The sequence below is a fragment of the Ailuropoda melanoleuca genome, chromosome 4 (assembly GCF_002007445.2).
Source record: "Ailuropoda melanoleuca isolate Jingjing chromosome 4, ASM200744v2, whole genome shotgun sequence".
Classification (NCBI taxonomy): domain Eukaryota; kingdom Metazoa; phylum Chordata; class Mammalia; order Carnivora; family Ursidae; genus Ailuropoda; species Ailuropoda melanoleuca.
This window is the reverse complement of record NC_048221.1, coordinates 38730488-38751482: the sequence shown is the minus strand read 5'-3', so window position 1 is coordinate 38751482 and position 20995 is coordinate 38730488. Positions and strand designations below refer to the sequence as shown.

The following is a 20995-nucleotide window of genomic DNA, read 5'->3' as shown; positions in this document are numbered from 1 at the left end:
AAAAATCTCACTAATTCCCATTAAATGGGAGAGAGGCGATGTGAATTCATGACACTCAATTAGTTTTACAATAGTGAAAGCTTTATGGCTGTTACTAAAGAAAAAGGGAAAAGTACTCTACGATAAATTTTAATTACCAGATCTGATTTATTTGTAATTGGCGGATTGTTTTAAATACGTTAAGCTTCTGAGTTACCTGAGAGCAATATGCATCCTAGAGAGCTTGTAAACCCTCTGCAGTTTACTTAGCACTAATAATGGTCCTGCTCTTTGGACCATTATTCACAGAAATAGAAAATTAAATGTCTATGGTTTCTAGGACTTCATAAATCACGAACTAGTAGGATCTGAGTTCCACTAATTGTACTTGAGAATCTAATAAGCCTGAGTTGCAGACTTGCACTCTGATCTTATTCTGATAGTAATAATCTTATGTGATTAGGGTTTTGTTTTGTTTTTTTTTTTTCCTACAGGCTTGGGGTAGATGACACCCCCTCAGAATATGGGTGAGACTGTGGTTCTCAAACGACTTGACCAACCACTTGCTAGAATGTTTGCATTCTGGGATCTCCGTCTTCACTCTGCTGCCTCAGCAGTACATTTGATTTGGTTTTACAGAGATGCATTTCAAGGAAAATATCACCTAGTCTTTATTTCAAATTACTCTGAGGATCAATACATTCTACTGATGCCTAAAAATGCTATGTTTATAATCTGCTGTTATGATATACGACTTGGAGAAGGTAAATGTCCTGTCAACCACAATCTCTCTTTATTATTTTTAAGGAGGGCTAGTTTCCATTATCAAAAGCAGATAAGGAATGCCAGCACTCATTTGTCATTCAAAATGGAACACTTACTTCGCTGGGAATGAATGAAAACCATCATTGGTAGGTTTGTTTTTTTAATAGTGGCGATAAAGTCACAACTCAAGGTCAGGGAAAATTCAAATGTGGTTCCACTGGGTTGCTTATATTTTTTGCATTGGTTGGAAAGACAATTTTCCAATAGTAACTTTGGTTTTTTAATACATTTTCCCCCCTAAAACAAAGACAAGAAGAAGAAACCTGACATTTTTTCTCATCTTCTGAAGTGGTAATTAGTTTTTATATCACCCACGTACAGATTTCAGTTCCAGTTTGAAGCAGTCTTTCCTCACCCATGCTTGTATGCAATGACTCCCATCTCACATGACGGTCTGTGGCGTGTGACAAACAGGTCATTTAACAAGTGAGTAAGCGTGCCCAGATAGGCACCAAGAGTACAGCCAGGTCTCGGACTTCTCACAGGTTCTGGGTAGGAAATGCTAAAAGGGCCGCTTGCCATTTAGGGTTTGAAACCAACAGATGGTAAGACTTCTCTACATGGCCATCTCCCAGGCACCTCAAAATCAAAATATGACCCAAATTAAAGTCATCTCATTCCATGAAAACTGGTCATCCTTCTGTCTTACCATCTCTCCAAAGACCACCAACCACCGAGTAGGATGAACCGTAACAAGTGCTTTTTCTCGTAGCTCATAAATAGCGGAATGTTGGCAATTTCAAACAGACCGGCCTTACTAGTTGCTCAGGGCAGAGACTTGGGTGAAAGCCTTCTCGCCTCACTCTCCTTCAACTCTTACAACAAGCCACTCATGAGGACTGGTAAATTCTCTTTCTCAGGCAGGTTCTAAATCCATCTTTAAGGCTCTCCACATAGCCTAAATCATCAGTAATTGGCCTAGCGATTCCACTGTCCACACTGCAATGAACTAGGATGTCCTCTTTAAAACACAAGCCAGATCATCCCACATGCATACTAAAAATCAGTGAATGGCTTCTCAATGCCCTTAACACAAAGACCAGACAATCCAACCCCTGCTGACCTCTTTAATCCCATGTCACACTCTTTTCTGGTTACTCTACCTTCTTTTATTTTCTCAAGCATGCTACTTTCCAATTCAAAGCCTTTGAACGTATTGTTCCATCTGCTTGATACTCTTTTCTCTCTCATTACCAACCAGGTCCTTATCACTCAGTGATCCCTGCTGCTTCTGCGTTCATGCCTTAGCATAAATGCCATGTCCCCAGAGAACTTTCTATGACCTCTCACTGACCAGTGTGGAACCCCAAGTTACATATATTCATGAGACTTCAACACAGATCATACAACCAATCACCTGTTCAATGCTAGGCTCAAACTCCAAGGGAGCAAGGCCGTGGCTGACTTGTTTGCCGCCATCTTACTATCACTAACCCAGGGCCTAGAATCTAATGGGGCACTGGGTAAATGTTTGCTGAAGGTACGAATCATTCACAAATGTCAAGATTGCAACTGACAAGTCAAAGCTGCCATCTTTGCTCCATGATATTCCAGTTTTGGTATATCTTCAGGCATTTTTCTATTTAGGATTTTTAAAAAGGTAATAGAAATAGTTAATTTAAAAATTCAAAACTGAGAGGCTGAACCGGAACTCTGGACCTTTTATGAATTACTACCTAGCATGGCAACATCTGGCAACAGTTATTGTGATAAGAGTAGTAATAATAATCAAAGCTAACATTTACTGAAGACCAACTATGTGCCAAACCTCTGAAGGAACATGAAGCCTAGTGAAGGTGGGGGATTTACTGAGGTTCACACAGCTAGTAAAGGTGGACCCAAAGTCACAAAGACCCATAATCCAAGACATACTTTGGATGCTCTCAGTCCTTAATCTTTGGGAGAGACAACTTCTTGAACACAAGAACCCACTATACTGAGAAGACTAAGAGAATCAACTACAGAATCCAAGAGAAACACATTTTAAGCTGTAAGTAAAATGTCTTTAAACACACACCAGTTAATTTCACCAGGTTTCCAAGAACAATTCTCTCCCGAGCAGCATCTATTAAAAGCTCATGTTCTTACCGGAAGAAAGAGTCTCTGAGCAGCACAGGGTTTGAATAATTTCTTCCATTCCTGAGGGTTTCCAACCGAAAATGTGATGGGGTAGATTCTGTGCTCAAACTTCTTTGTATATGAGTCAGGCCACTGTCGTAACTGAAAAGCAAGGAAGACAAGGGGAGGGTGATTAGGCCCCAGAGATACAGAAAACACCTGAAGCTTCTGGATGTTCAAGTGGAAATTATTCAGGCAACTTACACAGAAAGTCTAACTTCACCACCATGATTAATGCTCAGTGAATGAAAGACTATGGCTAAAATTTTTAAAAATAACATGCAGAGTTGTCAAGGATATTAGAAGACTGGCACATAAACACCAAGAGGTGAGTATAAATTTGAATAAACTGCCAAGAGGGCAATTTTGAAATTGGGAACAACCAACACCAAAGATAAAGGCACAAGACCCTCAACCCAGCCTCATTTGTAATAATAAAAAAAAAAAAAACCCTTGAGAACAAACTAAATGCCCAATAATTAGGAATTGGGAAAATTAATTACGGTAGAACTATGCAACAGACTATTGGGACAGTGAAAATAAAGTAGATCTATATGTGCTGACAAAAAATGTTTATTATAAATAACATTTTATTATAAAATTTATATAATTTTAAATAAATGAATGTATTATAAAATTTATTATAAAATGTTTTTATTAATAAAAAGCAAAATGCAAAAAAATTTTATAATATGCTTCTGTGTTAAAGGGAAAATGTATGCATATATATTTTACATGGAGAGAAAAATCTGGACAGATAGACACTAAACTGTTAAAAGTGGACACCTGAGGTGATGGTAGTGGCTTCAGTTTCTAAGTTTATGTTTCTGTGTTCTTTAGAACTTTTCCAATGAGTATATACTATTTTCTTGGCATGTGTTATTGTCATAACAAAATTATTCAATTAATGGGCTTTATATTTTATTTATTTATTTATTTATTTTTAAAAAGATTTTATTTATTTATTCGACAGAGATAGAGACAGCCAGCGAGAGAGGGAACACAAGTAGGGGGAGTGGGAGAGGAAGAAGCAGGCTCATAGCAGAGGAGCCTGATGTGGGGCCCGATCCCGCAACGCCGGGATCACGCCCTGAGCCGAAGGCAGACGCTTAACCGCTATGCCACCCAGGCGCCCCAATGGGCTTTATATTTTAGAGTAGTTTTGTGTTCACAGGAAAATTGAGCAGGAAGCACAGAGTTCCCATCTACCCCCCCTTCTCCCCCACCTCCACACTCTCCCGTTACCTACATCTTGCATTAGTGTGCTGTGTTTGTTACAGCTGATGAACCAGTATCAATACGTTAGTAAATACAGCCCATAGCTTACCCTAAGGTTCACTCTTTGTATTGTACATTCTATGGTCTTCGACAGATGCATAATGTCAGGTAACCACCATTACAGGATACTTTCAGCACCCCAAAAACCTCCTCTGTTCCACCTGTTCACCCCTTCCTCCTTCCCTCCCACTGAATTCCTACAACCACTAATGATTGTACTGTCTCTTAGTTTTGCGTTTTCCAGAATGTGATAGAGTAGGAATCATACAATGTATAGCCCGTTCAGATTGGCTTCTTACACACAGCAATATGCACTTGAGGTTCCTCCGTGTCTTTTGGTGGGTGGGTACCTTCTTTATTTTTTATCACCAAATAATAGTCCATTGTGTGGCTACATAATGGTTCGTTTATACACTTCCCCATAGAAGGGTATCTTGGTTGCCTTCTGTTTGGGGTGATTACAAATAAAGCTGACATAAACATTCACGTGCAGGGCTTTGTGCAGACAATTGTTCAGTTCACCTAGGTAAATACCAAAGAGTGCGACTGCTGGACTGTATGGCCAGTCTACACTTAGCTTTCTAAGAAAGTGTCAGACTGCTCTCCGAAGTGGCTGTACCGTCTTGCATTCCCACCAGCAATGAGTGAGATTTTCTGTTGCTGCACATCCTTGGCAGTATTTTGTGTCGTCAATGTTGTGGATTTTAGCCATTCTAGAAGGTGTGTGGTGGTATCTCATTGTTTTCCTCTGCAGTTCCCCAGTGACGTATAATGTTGAGCCTCCTTTCGTGTGCTTATCTGCCATCTGTGAATCTTCTTAAGTTTTTGAGTTAATGCTTCCCCACTGACACAATAGTTCTACGCCTAAGAAAAAATTCCCAAAGTCCATTCGTATTTATGACAAGGTTGTTTATCATAATGTTGTCTGTAACAGAACAGAGTTGGAAACAACCTAAACAGCATGGTTAAATACGCTCCAGGGTATGTCTACATAACAGAATATCATGCAGCTCCTGGTGACAACATCGTACAGTGAGGGTCTGCAAACGGTTGGTAGGACAAGGACCAAATCCAGCCTGCTACGGAAAGCACACAAGCCAAGAATGATTAGACATTTTAAAGTAGCTGGAGAAAGTAAAAACAAGAGTAATATTTTGCAACACGTGGAAGTCACATGAGCTTTTAAGTGGAGTGTCCATAAGTCAAAGTCTTATTGGAACACTGTCACACCTAATTGTTTACATATTGCTATGGCTGCTTTTACACTGGATGTCAGAGTTGAGTAGCTACACGACCACACGGCCTGCAAAGCCTACAAAAGCTATTGTCTGGTCTTTTACAGGAAAAATTGGACAACCCCAGTTTTGAAGAAATTCAGTAATACAAGATGCAGTGATTAAAAAGGGAATATAGCAGATGATCCCATTTCTGATGTTGATATGAAAAAAAAAGAATATAAGTAAACATACCAAAATTGCTCTCCCTGACCATGAATGTGGTTTATTTTTTTTATTTATAATTTTATGACTTTTTTTTTTACAATGTACATATATTACTTATATGTTTGAAATGCCTGAAGAAACTTATCACTGATCATGCTTTAAATTTGCAACTTTGAGATGGATATATGAGAGACAAATCTCAGAAAGAGAAAGAGGAAGAGTGATAAAGTATTTGATAAGTATTTCTGAGGGCCGCTGACCGATCAGAACCCACGCCAGGCACAAATAGCCTGCACAAGTGCACTGACTCTTCAGAACCGACACTGGCCATAAACAGTGTGACAACACTGACCCATCATAATGGACACCAGGGACAGATACTCAGTCCGTGTCCTGCCACAACAGCCCCAAATCAGCCGTGGAAGGAGAATGGGAAGGTTCCATGGTCTGCTGTTTTCCTCGACTGTTTGATCTTCCAGAAGGGTTTATCTACCTTTGCCAATCTGTGTCTTTTAACTGGAATGTTCAGTCCATTTACATTTGTTTCAATGCATGTATCTGAATAGTATACCAGCTCCAGCAACTGAAGTTCCTGTTGACACCTCTTCCTGTGGCTGGCAGACACACACACACACACACACACACACACACAGAGGATGTTGCTATCGCACTGGCCCACCCATCACCAGAATGGATTGGTGGCTATCCCCCTTTCTGTGTCCCAATTTTTCCCGATAGACGCGCCAAACTTAAAACACATGTTTGATTCCCGAGCTGCCAGGAGAGGCTAGGAAATCAACCAGCTGGCATTTTCAGCTTCTATATTGAGAGATGACAAAAATAAATGAAACTCCAAAATATTAAGTATCTACATTATACTTGGTAAATAGCATCACACATATTGTACTTACACGGCTTAAAAATTAAAAAAAAAATTCTACGTGAATAGAGTAAAATTCGCCCATAAAGCAGCTTCCAGAGGAATCATGAGGTCAACTGGCACTTTGTTTTGTTTTTACCCTGAGATACACGGCCCTGAGCTTCGTGGGAAGTTATCACAAGAAACTGGATATTCCCACAATGCCTCAGTGTTGGAAGTGAGACCCTTGCAAAGGGTGGTAGACCCTGCCTCTCCATACCAGCATCTCCTGGGGTGACACGCAAACCAGCAGCTGCTGCCCTACTACTTTAGGGCTAACAAGGTACGGGAGATGGTCCAAAGCTTTGTGGAATGAAAGAATAAACAGATCGTCTGATTCAGCCTCGCAAGTATGCTCTGTAATAACAGAGCACGGAGCATTTGCCCTTCGTACTGATGGAATAACTGAGACTGAGGACAGTGGTGTGACTTCCATAAGAGACAAGGTTTTATATCTAAACTGGCACCATAATCCCTGCATGGAAAAGAAAGGGATGAGGCCAGATGTCCTGCCTGTCTTTGAACACCCTATTACAATTTCCTTTGTTAGTTGAGCTCCGTTGGTCTAACAAAGACCTGAGGAAAGCAGCCATCATAGCTAATTACCCCCAAACTTAGTGGTATAAAGTGACCATCTATTATGCTCACAGATTCCATGGGTCAGGAATTTGGACAAGGTACAGAAGGGGCGGCTTACACTGCTGCATGATGTCTGCGGTCTCAGCTAGAAGCTCTGAAGCCTGGGGGCTGGAATCAGCTGAATGCTAGTCCATTCACATGTCCTCCAGCTACGGGCCGGGGACCTCAGCTCTTCTCTGAGTGGGTCTCTCCACACGATCTCTCCTTATGGTCTAGTTTGGGCTTCCTCACCCCATGCTGGCCAGGTTCCTGGGGCAGGCATCCCAAGAAAGCCAGGCAGAAGCTATATTCTTTCTATGCCCTAGCCTCAAATGTCACGTGAACATTACATGTAGCATACTCTATTTTGTATGTACAGCTAGATGACATATATAGATGCATGTGTATTAGCTATATCACCTTTTAACAAATTATCCCCAAAACTTAGTGGCTCAAAACCACTAAAATGCATTCTCTCATGTAGTTTCTTAGGGTCGACGATCTGCAAGCTGGGGTGTTCTGGCCCAGGGCCTCTCACGAGGGTGTAGTCCAACTACTGGCTGGGCTGCAGTCATCTGAAGGCCTGGTGGGGTGGAAGGTTCTGTCTCCAAGCTCACTCACGTGAGCGGCACAAGAAGCCCCGATTCCTCACCATGTAGGCCTCTCCAAGGGCTGCTCTGACATGAAAGTGGCTAACCCCACAGCAGGGGAGCCAGAAGAGAACGTGAGTGCAGACGGGATAGGAAGCGCAGTGCCTTTTGAAACCGAATCTCAGAACTGACATAGCATCGTGTCTTCCCTATGCTGCTGGTCCCAAAGGCCAACCCTCGGGACAGCGAAGGAGGGAAGCACACTAGGGTGCGAATAACAGAAGGTGGGGCCACTGTGAGCTTCTTTGGAAGATATGATCTGCCCCATATACATAGTTATACACACACATCTTCCTTCCTCTTATCTTCTTTAAGTTCAAGTCTCTTTGTTCAGCTCCAGCCTCATGTCCCAGCCTCTAGCTCCCAGTGGGGACTCAATAAATACTTGTTAGACGGATATCATGCAAGACATTGCTAGAGTTTGTCCACAGCCAGTTTCCTCCCTTCCCGCACACTGAGCACTGCTCAGCCCCTTGCCGCTGGGTGAGCCTTGTGACTGCTTCTGGACAGCTCAATATGAGTGGAAAAGACTCGTGTCACTGTCAAGCTGAGGGAGGGAAATGCACAGTTGTGATCCACTTGTCTCTCTCTTTCCTGCATGGCATCCCAAGAACTTTAGAGGCCAAGTGTTCTAGCAGGTGCAACTCAAAGCACGAATAGCCTTGGGGCGCCTCTGGCTGGCTTAGCCAAAAGAGTATGCGAGTCCTGACCTCAGAGTCGTGAGTTCAAACCCCACGTTGGGTGTAGAGATTACCAAAAACAATAAACAAACTTAAAAAAAAAGCATGAATAATCACTGTCATCTTCAGTCCCAGACGTAAGTGCCTGTGTGAGACAAACAGCAGGCACATGGAAAGTCTCTCTGAGCTTTTTGGGAGGTGTTAAGGCAGCCTGACCTAGCCTATCCTGATTCCAGATACCTTAGCTCTTTTATCAGTGTTGTTCACTTCAAGTTACAGACAGGGAAGCTGCAGCTCTGAAAGGCCACAAGGCTGGCCTGAGATCTGGCAGCAAGTACACAGGGGAGCTGAGTTTCTCGGATGAGTCTTCTGTCTATTAGTTGGAGACGCAGTATGGTACGCTGGTTAAGCTCATGGAGGTTTGAGGCTGTGACCTTGAACCGACACCTGATGAGCAGATCACTAAATACTCTTTGCAAAAGAGGGACATGATTGCTACTGTCTGGTGGGTGTTAAGGAGGGGTAAATCATAAATCAGAAGCCCTTGATAAATGGTAATTATCATCACCACCTCCATTCACCACAGCTGCAAAGCAGCAAACCATGTGTGTGCCAACCTCTTCCCTTTCCTTTGACTCAGATCTTTTTTCAGGGCANAAGGAGGGGTAAATCATAAATCAGAAGCCCTTGATAAATGGTAATTATCATCACCACCTCCTTTCACCAAGCTGCAAAGCAGCAAACCATGTGTGTGCCAACCTCTTCCCTTTCCTTTGACTCAGATCTTTTTTCAGGGCATTTTCCAATCAATTTCAAAGCTTTGAGACTATTTGGCTTCTCCTGGTGAAGATGTCAAGGGGATATTTTTCTTTAGAAAACATTACCCGTTTTCTAGCTCTCTGTTTACAGCCTTTCTCGGCCCAACACGCTTCTTCGGCTTTTCTCATTAGGGCAGCCAGCCTGGGGACAGGAGCTGCCCTGCTGACCCAAGTCGGCGGATACAAAACGAACCGCTTCTCACTCTTCCAGCACTCAAGGCCTTACCACAAGAGCAAACAGCCAAGACAAAGTGAAGTTTGGTCTGCAAAGTCACACACGTACCTACCCTGGGGAGAAGAGGTATTTCCAAAGCTCTCTTCGTGTCCTGGTAAAAAAAAATCAGTACTTGTTCCTCAGTATAGGAACAGCCAACTAAACAGGGATCCAGACACATAATAAAATACTACACAGTCACCAGAAAAGATGAGGTAAGAATGTCTGAGTCCTGACCTGGAACGATGCTGACAATATGGTTTTAAGGGAGAAAAAGCAAGTTTCAGTACGACACACAGAGAATAACCTTGACTTTATAAAAGAAATATAGGGACGCCTGGGTGGCTCAGCCGGTTAAGCATCTGCCGTCGGCTCAGGTCATGATCCTGGGGTCCTGAGATCAAGCCCCATATGGGGCTCCCTGCTCAGCTGGGAGGCTGCTTCTCCCTCTGCCTCTGCTCCTACCCCCTGCTTGTGCGCTCTCTCTCTCAAATAAACTTTAAAAACTCTAAAAAATATATATAAAAGAAATACATTTTAATCTGGGCATATACAATTGTGTTATATAGGTATATGTTTATACATACAAATACACATTTACACACATATACATACATCCACATAGTTAAACACACACTCAAACACACACTTGTACATGAAAAATACAGAAGAATAACTCAAAATTGTTAACTCAGATAGTTTCTTGTGTTAGACTGAGGGTCCCAAGGACTCCTACCTTTTAAAGGATGAAATCTATATCATTTGAGTTTATTTTAATGAACATTTATTACTTGTCATTCAAAAAACCTACATGAATAGAATTTGTAGAAAGCTACCTGTCCCCTCCACAAAAGCCACAGTAATGACACCAGAGGGCTCAAGCCCTGGGTCAAGTGCTTCAAGTATATCATCTCATAGGACCCTCACACTATCGCTGTAAGGTAGGTGTAAAGTATCCCTAAATTATATACGAGAGCAGTAAGGCTCAGAGTCAAGAGCAGATGGTCACACAGCAGAGAAGGCCGCAGACAGTAGCGAATCCCACTAGTGAAGGGGACGTGCGTCTCCCACGATGCGGTCTGTCTGCGCTCGGTAACTACCACACCACCATTGCCACAAATTCACCTGCTTATCAAACTCGGGCTTCAGAGAGTCCTCCGTGAAGATGTGGAATTGGATCTTCCTGTGGCTAAAGAGCACAGCGGACTTGAGCATGACCAGGGTCTCCTCCAGCCGCTTGCCACAGGCCACCACGGCCAAGTGGATCCAGAGCTCCGGGGGCAGCACAGCCTGAAAACCCCTGAGTTCTCCAGGCCTCCTAGGAAGAAGAAAAACAAGTTAGACCTATTAATAAACTCATAAAATTAAAAAAGAAAAAACACCCAGCTAGTGAATGGTTGGAACATTTCAAAACATGAACAGGCACAATCTGTTATATTTTATAAAGTGATAAGCATTTTGACAATTCTTCCTGCTTAGAGAAAAATACCATTTATTCCCATATTTATCCTGGCAATAGCAGGATGAGTCACTGTTTGGACGGCCATAGGTGTCTGAGACTTTTTCTGCCCTGCTCAGCTGTCGAGTGCCTGCTGGCTGCCGAATGGGCCGTGTTTGGAAATAGTATTGCTAAACTTCCAACAGCTGACACACGGGCTGTGCTGCTCACACTCACACGGGCCACGCAAATTAGATTTGAACGCAACATGAACAAGACGAGGGTGGGTTGTGGCTTTCCCATGTGAAACGAGCAACATGATATTCCCATCATCTGGATGGTTTTAGGTTGCGGTGGAATGCATGACCACCGCACCAAAGGAAAATCCTGTGAGCCTGGGAGGTGAGCAAAGAAAATAACACATGTGCCTCCATCACATCTTTGGAGAGTCTTGAGAAACAGGTGTTAATCCTAACTGTCTCGCTCAAAATTGCTGAGGTGGTAGGTTTGAAATTCAGCTTCCAGTATGTAAGTTGTATTAATGAGAAACAGGCAGGAGAGGAGGCAGGTTAAGCTGAAAATCACCAAGGTATCAAATACTGAGTCAACAGCTGAGAGGGCAATAGGGTCCAAGAGGTCCGAATCATCATCCAGCTATTTCCTCGTAATAAAAGATTTGTTCCAGACAAGGAGACACAGCCAAGCCTCAAACACACCACTGAGAGACATTTGCAGGCAAGTTGGAAGGAGTTGGCCTGGAAAAGGTGCCCTGAGACAAATGAAACTAATTTACTTGCACAAAAGACTTGGAGGCCAGGGAAACTTGGACATGGAATGCTACCTTCCTTCCAAAACCTTCCAGTCCAATCAGCACACTGCTCCATGATCCACGGCTCTGTTGAATATGGCAGTCTTGCTCCAGATTTCTTTCAGCAGGCGGAGAGGTGAGGGTGTGGGCAGAGCACCTCGGACAGCTTTCCAATTTGATTAACTTAAGAGCGTGCTTAGTGGAAGCTCAGCTAAGCTCAGACGCCGAGAGATACTCAGATCCCACCAATTTCATGGTTCACAGAGCAACACTAGAGACATCCGAAGTATCTTCCGCAGTTGTCGTCTGCTTCTTTTCATCCCCCTGTTGCTACCCGATGAGGCCACCATCTTCTCTCACCTTGACCACTGTGACAGCTCCCTAGATGGGCCACCTGCCTCCAGTCTTATCCTATAACTCCCACCCTATGCTTTCTTCTTGTTGGCACCAGAGTGATGTTCTTCTAGAATGCAAATAGGAATGTGTGATTCTTTTGATTAAAATAACGTAAGGGCTCCTGGCTGTCCTCAAGATTGAGTCCAGGGGCGCCTGGGTGGCACAGCGGTTAAGCGTCTGCCTTCGGCTCAGGGCGTGATCCCGGCGTTATGGGATCGAGTCCCACATCAGGCTCCTCCACTGTGAGCCTGCTTCTTCCTCTCCCACTCCCCCTGCTTGTGTTCCCTCTCTCGCTGGCTGTCTCTATCTCTGTTGAATAAATAAATAAAATCTTTAAAAAAAAAAAAGATTGAGTCCAAACTGGTGATCATGGCTCCTATTGACATCTCTAGCAACTGCCTCCAGCACCCCCGGTCTTGGGGGACAGACATTCATAATCGTGGCCATAGTCACACATACTCATGCTCTCCATCCATTTTCGTTTCTGCTCAGCAGACTGCTGGGTTGTCTCCAGGTCTTGGCACATGCATTCTCCCTGTCTCTCTCTCTCTCTCTCTCTCTCTCTGTGTGTCTCTCTCAGAAATGCTCTCCTCTGCTCTCTTTTCCCTGCTAACTTCAGATCATGTATTAATCAACAAAGCTATAGTGAGGACTACATGCCAGGCACTGTTCTAGGTACCTGAAGACAGCAGTGGACACAACAGACAAAGATGCCTGCCCCTGCAGAAACTGTATTCCAAGGGTGGCAGGGGAAAGACAAAGAAGGAAGTAGCAGTAACTTCCTCACTTGCATAGAAAGTTATCCAGTGATAAGGGCCATGAAGGAAATACACCCTTGAGCAGAGCGGGCTGCAACAGTGGCTGACGGGCTGGTAGGTATTTTTATACAGTGCAGAGTTGGGAAAGTCCTCACTGAGATGGTGAAATCTGATGACAACTTGAAGGAGGTGAGGAAGTGAGTCATGTGCATTTCTAGGTGAGGAACATTCCAGGCAGAGGAGACAGAGCACAGGTACTAAATCAGGATTGTGCCTGGTAAATTCAAGGACCCCTGCCGAAGGGACTCAGATGACTTCTCTTCCTCAGCTCTGCGGGCAAGTTCTCAGGCCCACTATTAAAGCCAGCTCCCAATTAACTTATGTAAAACGATGGGAAGGATGTGTCGCAGATAATGCTAAAATCATAGTCAATTAAAAAAAAAAGGCAAAAGACAGGCCAAAACATGCTATAAAAGAGATTTCATGCAAACTTGTTTGCCTAAAATTATGTTCAATATTTAAGAACACTGGGATCACCCAAGGTACTAAAACGATCAATGCAACAGCACAGATATCTTAAATATGAACCACTGCCCCGTCACAAATAACTTTGCCCAGTTGAGCTTTCCTAATTGGGCTTCCACATGAACAGAAAACTCTCACCTTAGTAATCAGGAAAACACTAATTTTAAACAGTAAAGGGATTCCATTTTATTTTCAGATTGACAAAACGTAAGGAATAAAGTAAAAGTCTACCCACCCCAAGCTCTGGAGTGGTTATGAAGGCAGAGAACAGCTCAGAAATAGCCAGGGGTGGGGTGCCTGGGTGGCTCAGGCAGCTAAATGTCCGGCTCTTGATTTCTGCTCAGCTCGTGATCTCAGGGTTGTGAGATCTCTGTGCTGGGCATGGAGCCTGCTGAAGATTCTCTCTTAAACAAAAGAAAGAAAGAAATAGCCAGGGGTGATGTAAGTTAACCCAAACATTTAGGACAGCCATTTGGTAACATCTAGCAGGAATGAAGAGGCAGCGACCCCCACCAGCCATCCAGTTCTATGCCTACTATATCATCTGAAGAAAGTCTTGCACATTTGCACAAGACCCATTCAAGAAGGCTCACAGCAGCCCTGTTTGTAATAGTGAAGAACTGGAAATAACTTCACTGTCCACACATAGGTGAATCATGAATATATACAATATGTTTAAGAGGAATACTACATAGCAGTGAAAACGAACACACCAGACTATCACGTACCAACATAAGTCAAAGTGGAAAAAAGCAACTTGCAGAAGGATAGCAATAGAATGATGCCATTTAATTTTTTCTAAGATTTTATTTATTTATTTATTGAGATAGAGAGCATGAGCTGGGGAAGAAGCAGATGGAGAGGGAGAGGCAGACTCCCCGCTAAGCAGGGAGCCCCATGCAGGGTTTGACCCCAGGACCCCGGGATCATGACCTTAGCCAAAGACAGATGCTTAACCGACTGAGCCACCCAGGCGCCCTATAGAACGATACCTTTTAGATGAAGCTTAAAAAGAAGCAAAATAGCACTGTATGTTGCTCACAGACTTATGTAGTGAAAGTAAACGTGCTTGAGGATGATAAAACATCAAATGCAGGATAGTGGTTATTTCTGGGGATTTAAATTCTTATTTCTTAAGATGAGCGCCAGGTACACAGAAATTCATTATGTCATTTTCTTTATTTTTTGTATGCCCAAACTATTTGACAACTTTTTTAAAAAGACTTTATTTGAGAGAGTGCGTGCGCACACACATGCGTGCATTAGCCAGCAAGGGGAGGAGCGGCAGGGGGAAGGAGAGGGAGAAACAGACTCTCAAGGAGACTCTGTGCTGAGCAGAGCTGACACGGGGCTTGATCTCATGACCCTGAGATCATGACGTGAGCCAAAACCAAGAGTCAGACACTGAACTGACTGAGCCACTCAGGCGCCCCAACAACTTTTTTTTTTAATTAAAAAAAGGCTTGCACCCCCTGCGGCATAGAGAGCTCCTCTACAGGCCTCCGTGATTTGGGTCTGCACAGCACAAAAAGCAGGGGCTGGGGACTGTGCTCTTTCTTGGTGTCTGGTGACAGGTATTAAAGAAGAAAAATAAAGGCCTCTCCTAGTGGCAGTTCAAGTATCCATGGTTGGGATTTAATGAGACCTTTGCTGCTCCCCCTCTGTTACCTCTCATGTTACATTCAAAATCTCAGGCTTCAGGCACTAAGCATTTGTGTTGTGATCCCAATGAACCATCAAGTTTAAGGGCACTGAAATGGTGTGCCTTTCACCCACTCCTACTGATGGCACACACAGTGCCACTCAAATGTCCCTTGAGACCTCTCAAGGATCAAGGGAAGTCCGGTCTATGAACCTAAAACTCCTTAACCCCTTGGATTACAGAGTTTGGGAAGGGAATGGGCAGTGGGGAACTGCAGCACTGCTCGGACTGATGGCTAGCTATGTTATTTATACTTTATAAAAGGGAACTGGAGTAGACACTTGCTGTCCAGGACTTTGAGAAGCTTCCAACTAAGGATGGAACTGATGGGAACTGTCTCAGCCACCACACTGATAGAGCCTGAATGGGAGTCAACACAGTAGAAAGCAGGGCCAAAAGGTGGCAGGTCACATCTTTCCTGGCCCTACGTAAGCACCTGGATCCAGGGGCACCTGACCATAACTGAGGACAGTTCCTTTTTTTTTTTGAGAGAGAGAAAGACAGCGAGCACAAGCAGGAGAGGGGCAGAGGGAGATGGAGAGAGAAAATCTTAAGCAGGCTCCACACCCAGTGCGGAGCCCAACGTGGGGCTCAATCTCACAACGTTGAGATCATGACCTGTGCAAAGATCAAGAGTCAGACACTTAACTGAATGAGCCACCCAAGTGCTCCCAGAGAGCTCAATTTTTAAGCCAGTACATTTCCTTTTGCTTAAGCCACATGGAAACAAATTTACAGTTTACAAATCAAAAAGGAGTCCTAATGTAGGGCTTAAAAACGTTTCCAATCCCCTTTGACTAGCTCCACCTCTCTCATAGTCTCACCTTGAGTCAGCCTTTGAAATGCTCACTGAATCCATTTCTTCTTTGTTGCTCACTGCTAGGGCCCTGATCCAAAGCCCCGCGCTCTTGTAGTCAGGTAGCTGGAAGAGATACCAGATACCATCTAGTGCAGGGGATTCCCTACCCAGCTCACACGTCAGTCACTGCAGATACCTGTAAACATGCAACCCTCCACGCCACAAGAGATGCCCAATCAGTGGGTCTTGGGGGCAGTCCTGGAGTTGGCTTATTAAGAACACCCCTTGTTATTGACTATAGCCAAGAGCTAATGATGTGAGCTGACCTCTCACCTCTCCTTTCTCTCGCAAACTCTTCCCCCACGCCCTCAGGAAAACCCACTCCGGGCTCAGCCTTTTCTCAGGGTATCCTCTCCACGTCTTGCCGTAATGGGAACATGGCTGCCTCGTGAGAATGCCGCCTCCCCAGCAGATTGCCACGTGGACACTGCTCTTCCTCCCCTGCCCCAGGACACTCGATGCAGTAGCTGGGCTGGTGTCCTTTTTGCTCTTCACTACCACACCTGGACATGGAACATGTCTTCAAAGTGACGTCTATGGATGAAGACTATTCTATCTTCTGTCTTTGTTGGTGTCCTCTCTCGGCTTCCTGAGACTGCTCTTAACTCAAAGGAGAGCTTAGCTCCTCGCTCACAGAACTCCTCCCAGCATTCTCCAGGACTTCAACTACTGTTTAGAAGAAGCTCCCTGCTTCCTGACCCTTCAGTCTGGGCACTTCTGCACCCACCACCTTTCCTTCTTTCTACCCGAGACACCCAGTGCTGTGCTCACGTCCCAGACTTTTACTGTGTCCTCCGCCTGGAAGTCTTCCCTTTGCACAGACACCTCCTTCTCTTTTAAACAGCACAATGAGCTTCCCTGACCACCTCATCAAAGGAGCACCCTCCCTTTCATTCTCTGTCATGGTCTTTGCTTATTTCCTTCCAAAAGCTTACCTCAGCTGGTGATTATAAATTCTTTCAATGTAATCTATATCAAGGACACAACATTATATACCATCAATCTAAGGCAATGTAAATAAGCAAAATCTCTATCTTCAGAAAAAGATCAGAACAAAATACACAACGTATACTTCCAATCAAAAAAAAATAATAAAACAAGGGTGTCCGGGTGGCTCAGTCGCTTAAGTGTCTGACTTGATTTCAGCTCAGGTCGTGATCACAGGGTCATGAGACTGAGCCCCGTCTTGGGCTCCGTGCAGGGTGTGGAGCCTGCTTGAGATTCTCTCTCCCTCTCTCTCTGCCCCTGCATATGCTCTATTTATGAAAACAAATACATATAACATACCTTGAAATGTTAATGTTGGTAAATGGAAAAAAATCTTGCCCTATAAATCTTTCTTTGCATGTTATGTCCTGGTTTATATTCCATTGAATACATGTTTTTACAGATGTAGTAAGAGTGTACCTACAACTTTATTGTCCACATTTTCCATCTGCTTCTTTTATTTTTCTCGTTACTTTTTAAGTCTTCATAGCCGGATCATTATAACTGGCGATCTACTAGTCCATCCAATGAAAACACCAGAGCTTATTAGTCTAGCCCTTTTGTTGGTTGTTTCCAACTGTTCTGTCATATTAAAAAAACAGAAAAGTCTGGTACTAAACATTGTGAGCCAACGGATTTTTTTCTTCTTTTCATTAGGGCCTTCGACTACATTCCCACAAATGACATTACTGGGCAAATAGCTATTATCTTACCAAGAATGTAGTCACCTTGACAGTTTCTCAAATTTACCTAAGAGTTTATTAGTTTTATTAGAAAACACATACCGTGAGAAAAAACAAAGCCCAAAAAACATAACAAACATGACCCCTGCCACCTCCGAGTTACTTGCATGACATAACCATGGAGATGACTGCTGAAACACGATGAGATGGGATTGCATAGGCATCCATGCCTCCAAATTCTGCATGTTCCAGAGGGTGATGTGTCAGCTGCAATTATCATTAAGACACCGCATCAAATCACTTTGAGCCTCTGAGTGAGAAAGCCATCCCATTCCCAGTTCTTTTTCAACGTCAGTAAGAAAGTCTCAGCTTGGTGCTAATATGTCTTGAACACCTTTCTAATGTTACCTAACCCTCCCTTTCAACTAAAAAGACAGCAGATCTCAGATACAGAAACTTCAACAGCCAAGTCAGAAATGATCAACATTGCTTCATCCTCTTAGTGTCTGTTTCAATGATTAATTCTATTTACGTTACCACCGACAATTAGTGGCAGTGATAGAAAGTTTCCCTTAAAATCAATATACTCAGAATGTGGAGAAATTAGAACGCTCACACATTGCTAGTGGGATTATAAAACAGTGCAGCCACTTTGGAAAACAATTCCACAGTTCTGGTTAAACACAGAACTACCACATGACCAGGCAATTCCGCTCCTATGTATCTACCCAAGAGAAATGAAAACATATGTCCGCACATAAAGTTGTGTGCAAATGTTCATAGCAGCATTATTCACAATAGCCAGAGTCTAACCCAAATGTCCCCCAACTGATGAATGGATAAATAAAAGGGAGCATACTCATAAAATGAAAAATCATTCATCCATTAAAGGAAAGTAGCGCTGATGTATGTTATAACACGTATGAACTTTAAACAGTGAGCTGTGACGCTTGTTAAAATACAGAAGACCACATATTTCCGATTCCAGAGATAGGAAAAGTCCACAGTAGGAAAATCCAGAGAGACATAAAGCAGGTTAGTGGTTACTAGGGACCGGGGGAAGCGACAAAGGTGGAGTGGTGGCTTAATGGGCACAGGATTTCTTTCTTTAGGGTAGTGAAAATATTCCGAAATTCGGTGTGGCAATGGTTGTACAACTCTGCGAATAAACTAAAAACGCCAGTATTGCACACCTTGAAAGGGTATTTGGATTGTATTGCAATCAAGGTATGATTAAATAAATAAATGCACTTAGGTTTAACAAAGATTTTTTTTTAATGTTTCAAGTTAGCACTGGTAGCGTGGCCATATTTTAAGAATGATGGCTCTGATGTGGGATCGACTGCCATTTGGAAAACGTTGTCTCAATGGTCCCAGCTCAGGCCCTCCCTGTGCAAACGCAAGATGATATTCCGAGCAGGCTCGGAGGGGGAAGCAGCTTTACCAGCTCTACACTGTCCGAGATGAGGCGTCTCCTTAATCGCTTAAAAGTCTCAAGAGTGTGACTTAATTAAACTTCAATTTCTGGAGTGTATAAATAATGAAATATGGCACTTATGTGTAGTGCTATTTACTTTGTAGCCTATTACTGCAAAACACACTGAATTATTAAAGTGAGTAATTGGTTCTCCTCAGACCCTCTTTTCTGCTGTCTCCTGCTACCTCTTACCGGGGCTTCTCCTTAACTGACAAGCTGAATTAACGCAGGTAAACCTGACGGGGTGGCGGGCAGGCAATGGAGGCTTAACAGAGAAGCTCAGTTCTTTAAAATAGAGTCTAAAACAGTGTTGTTGGTAACTTGTTTTCATAGGGAAGGAAACATAGAACTATTTTGGGAAAAAAATGGTAGAAGATGAATGTTGAGAAATCGAATACTCTCACTGGGGCGAAGAATAGATTCCCTCCCGAGTGGAATCCTACCAGATGAAACCATAGCTTTTGGAGCCCGCAGAAGGCCTGCAGATGAGGCCAGAGTGGCGGTTTAGAAGCGGAAACACCTTGCTTCAGCCTCTAGAAGGAGAGGCTGGTAATGGGTAATTATATCCATGCTACACGCTGGCAGTGAGAGACACTAATAAAGTTCTCTGCAAACCACAGGTCTGTGAACACATTCGTCCCCTGACAAAAAATTTCCCTGCAGGAGCTGTGAGTAGAGCCTTCACTTAGAAACCCAGACATGACGCTAAGGACTGTGCTAACAGTTAAATCACTTTTAATGACCCATGGTTTGGAGTTAAATCAAGTACAATTAATCTTCTGAGATAGGCAGAGAAGCTGACATTTGCCTTGAAGCCATGGTATTATATGAATAGTGTCAACACTGTGCCAGAAATCTGCTTGAGGGGGGTAGTGCATAACACAATTATTTGATAAGTGCATTCAATTATGAATAGCATATTTTTAGTTTGGATCATGATATTTAAAACATGGCTGTGTTCCTAAACAAAGTCTAGGTCTATCATATAGTAGGTGTTCAAAGCCTGAAGTTGTCACTCTTGCCTATGTGTCTATCTGTATGCGTGTCTGCTTTTAGACATTGTTGGACATATACACCTGCTTTATGATTAGTAACTAGCGGTGAAAGGATTCAAACTCAGGGAACTAGACTGAAGAGCCCATGCTTTTAATCATTATGCTCTATTTGGGGCCACACACAAGTGATTCAGAAAAGGAGCCTGCTCTGGGCAGATAAAGCCTTTATCTGTACTCAGGGCTCACAGCTCAGTGATCTGAGTCTGGACTGGATCTTCGCTGCCTCCCGTCCCCCCCCCCCCCCCCCCCCCCNAGCCTCTCTGGGCATGACTCTCAGTGCACACCTTTACCAACTCCAGCTTCATAACCCATGCATTCACCGTTTGCTGACATCACGCACAACTGTATTTATATATACTCCTCTCCCTCTAACTCTGCGATCCTGCCTGGACTAATTCTCATTTCATTTGTTCCCCTCATGATTGTTCCTGACACACAGGAACTTCTATTTCTCTATCTCCCTCTTCTTCTCAAATTAAGATGTTATTGAGATGGTAAAATATGAACCAGCAGTGCTAGTTTGAAATAAATTGCTGGTGACATACAAGGGAGAAGAATGAGGATTACGTATTCTGCAAATGGACACTTCTAGCTCATGGCCCGAAAAAGAGCATGAAAGACCAACTTCAGGAGAGGAAAAATGGTCTCTCCAACTAATTTCCATCCTCCAAGGCCTCAGGCAATAAGGGATTTTTAATTTTTATGATAATTCATATACTTTAACTTATTTTATAAATTACACAATTAATTCACACATTCATCATAG

The 20995-nt window shown here is 43.3% G+C and overlaps 1 protein-coding gene across 1 annotated transcript in view; it reads right to left on the bottom strand.

The window, feature by feature from the left end:
* The window catches only part of GXYLT2 (glucoside xylosyltransferase 2), a 107183-nt gene that overhangs the window by 67541 nt on the left and 18647 nt on the right, over positions 1 to 20995 (bottom strand). The window contains exons 3-4 of the mRNA XM_034657252.1: positions 10667 to 10859; positions 2893 to 3024 (exon numbers count right to left, since the gene is read on the bottom strand). Coding sequence (XP_034513143.1) covers positions 2893 to 3024; positions 10667 to 10859 — 325 coding nt within the window. The remainder of the gene's footprint in view (positions 1 to 2892; positions 3025 to 10666; positions 10860 to 20995) is intronic.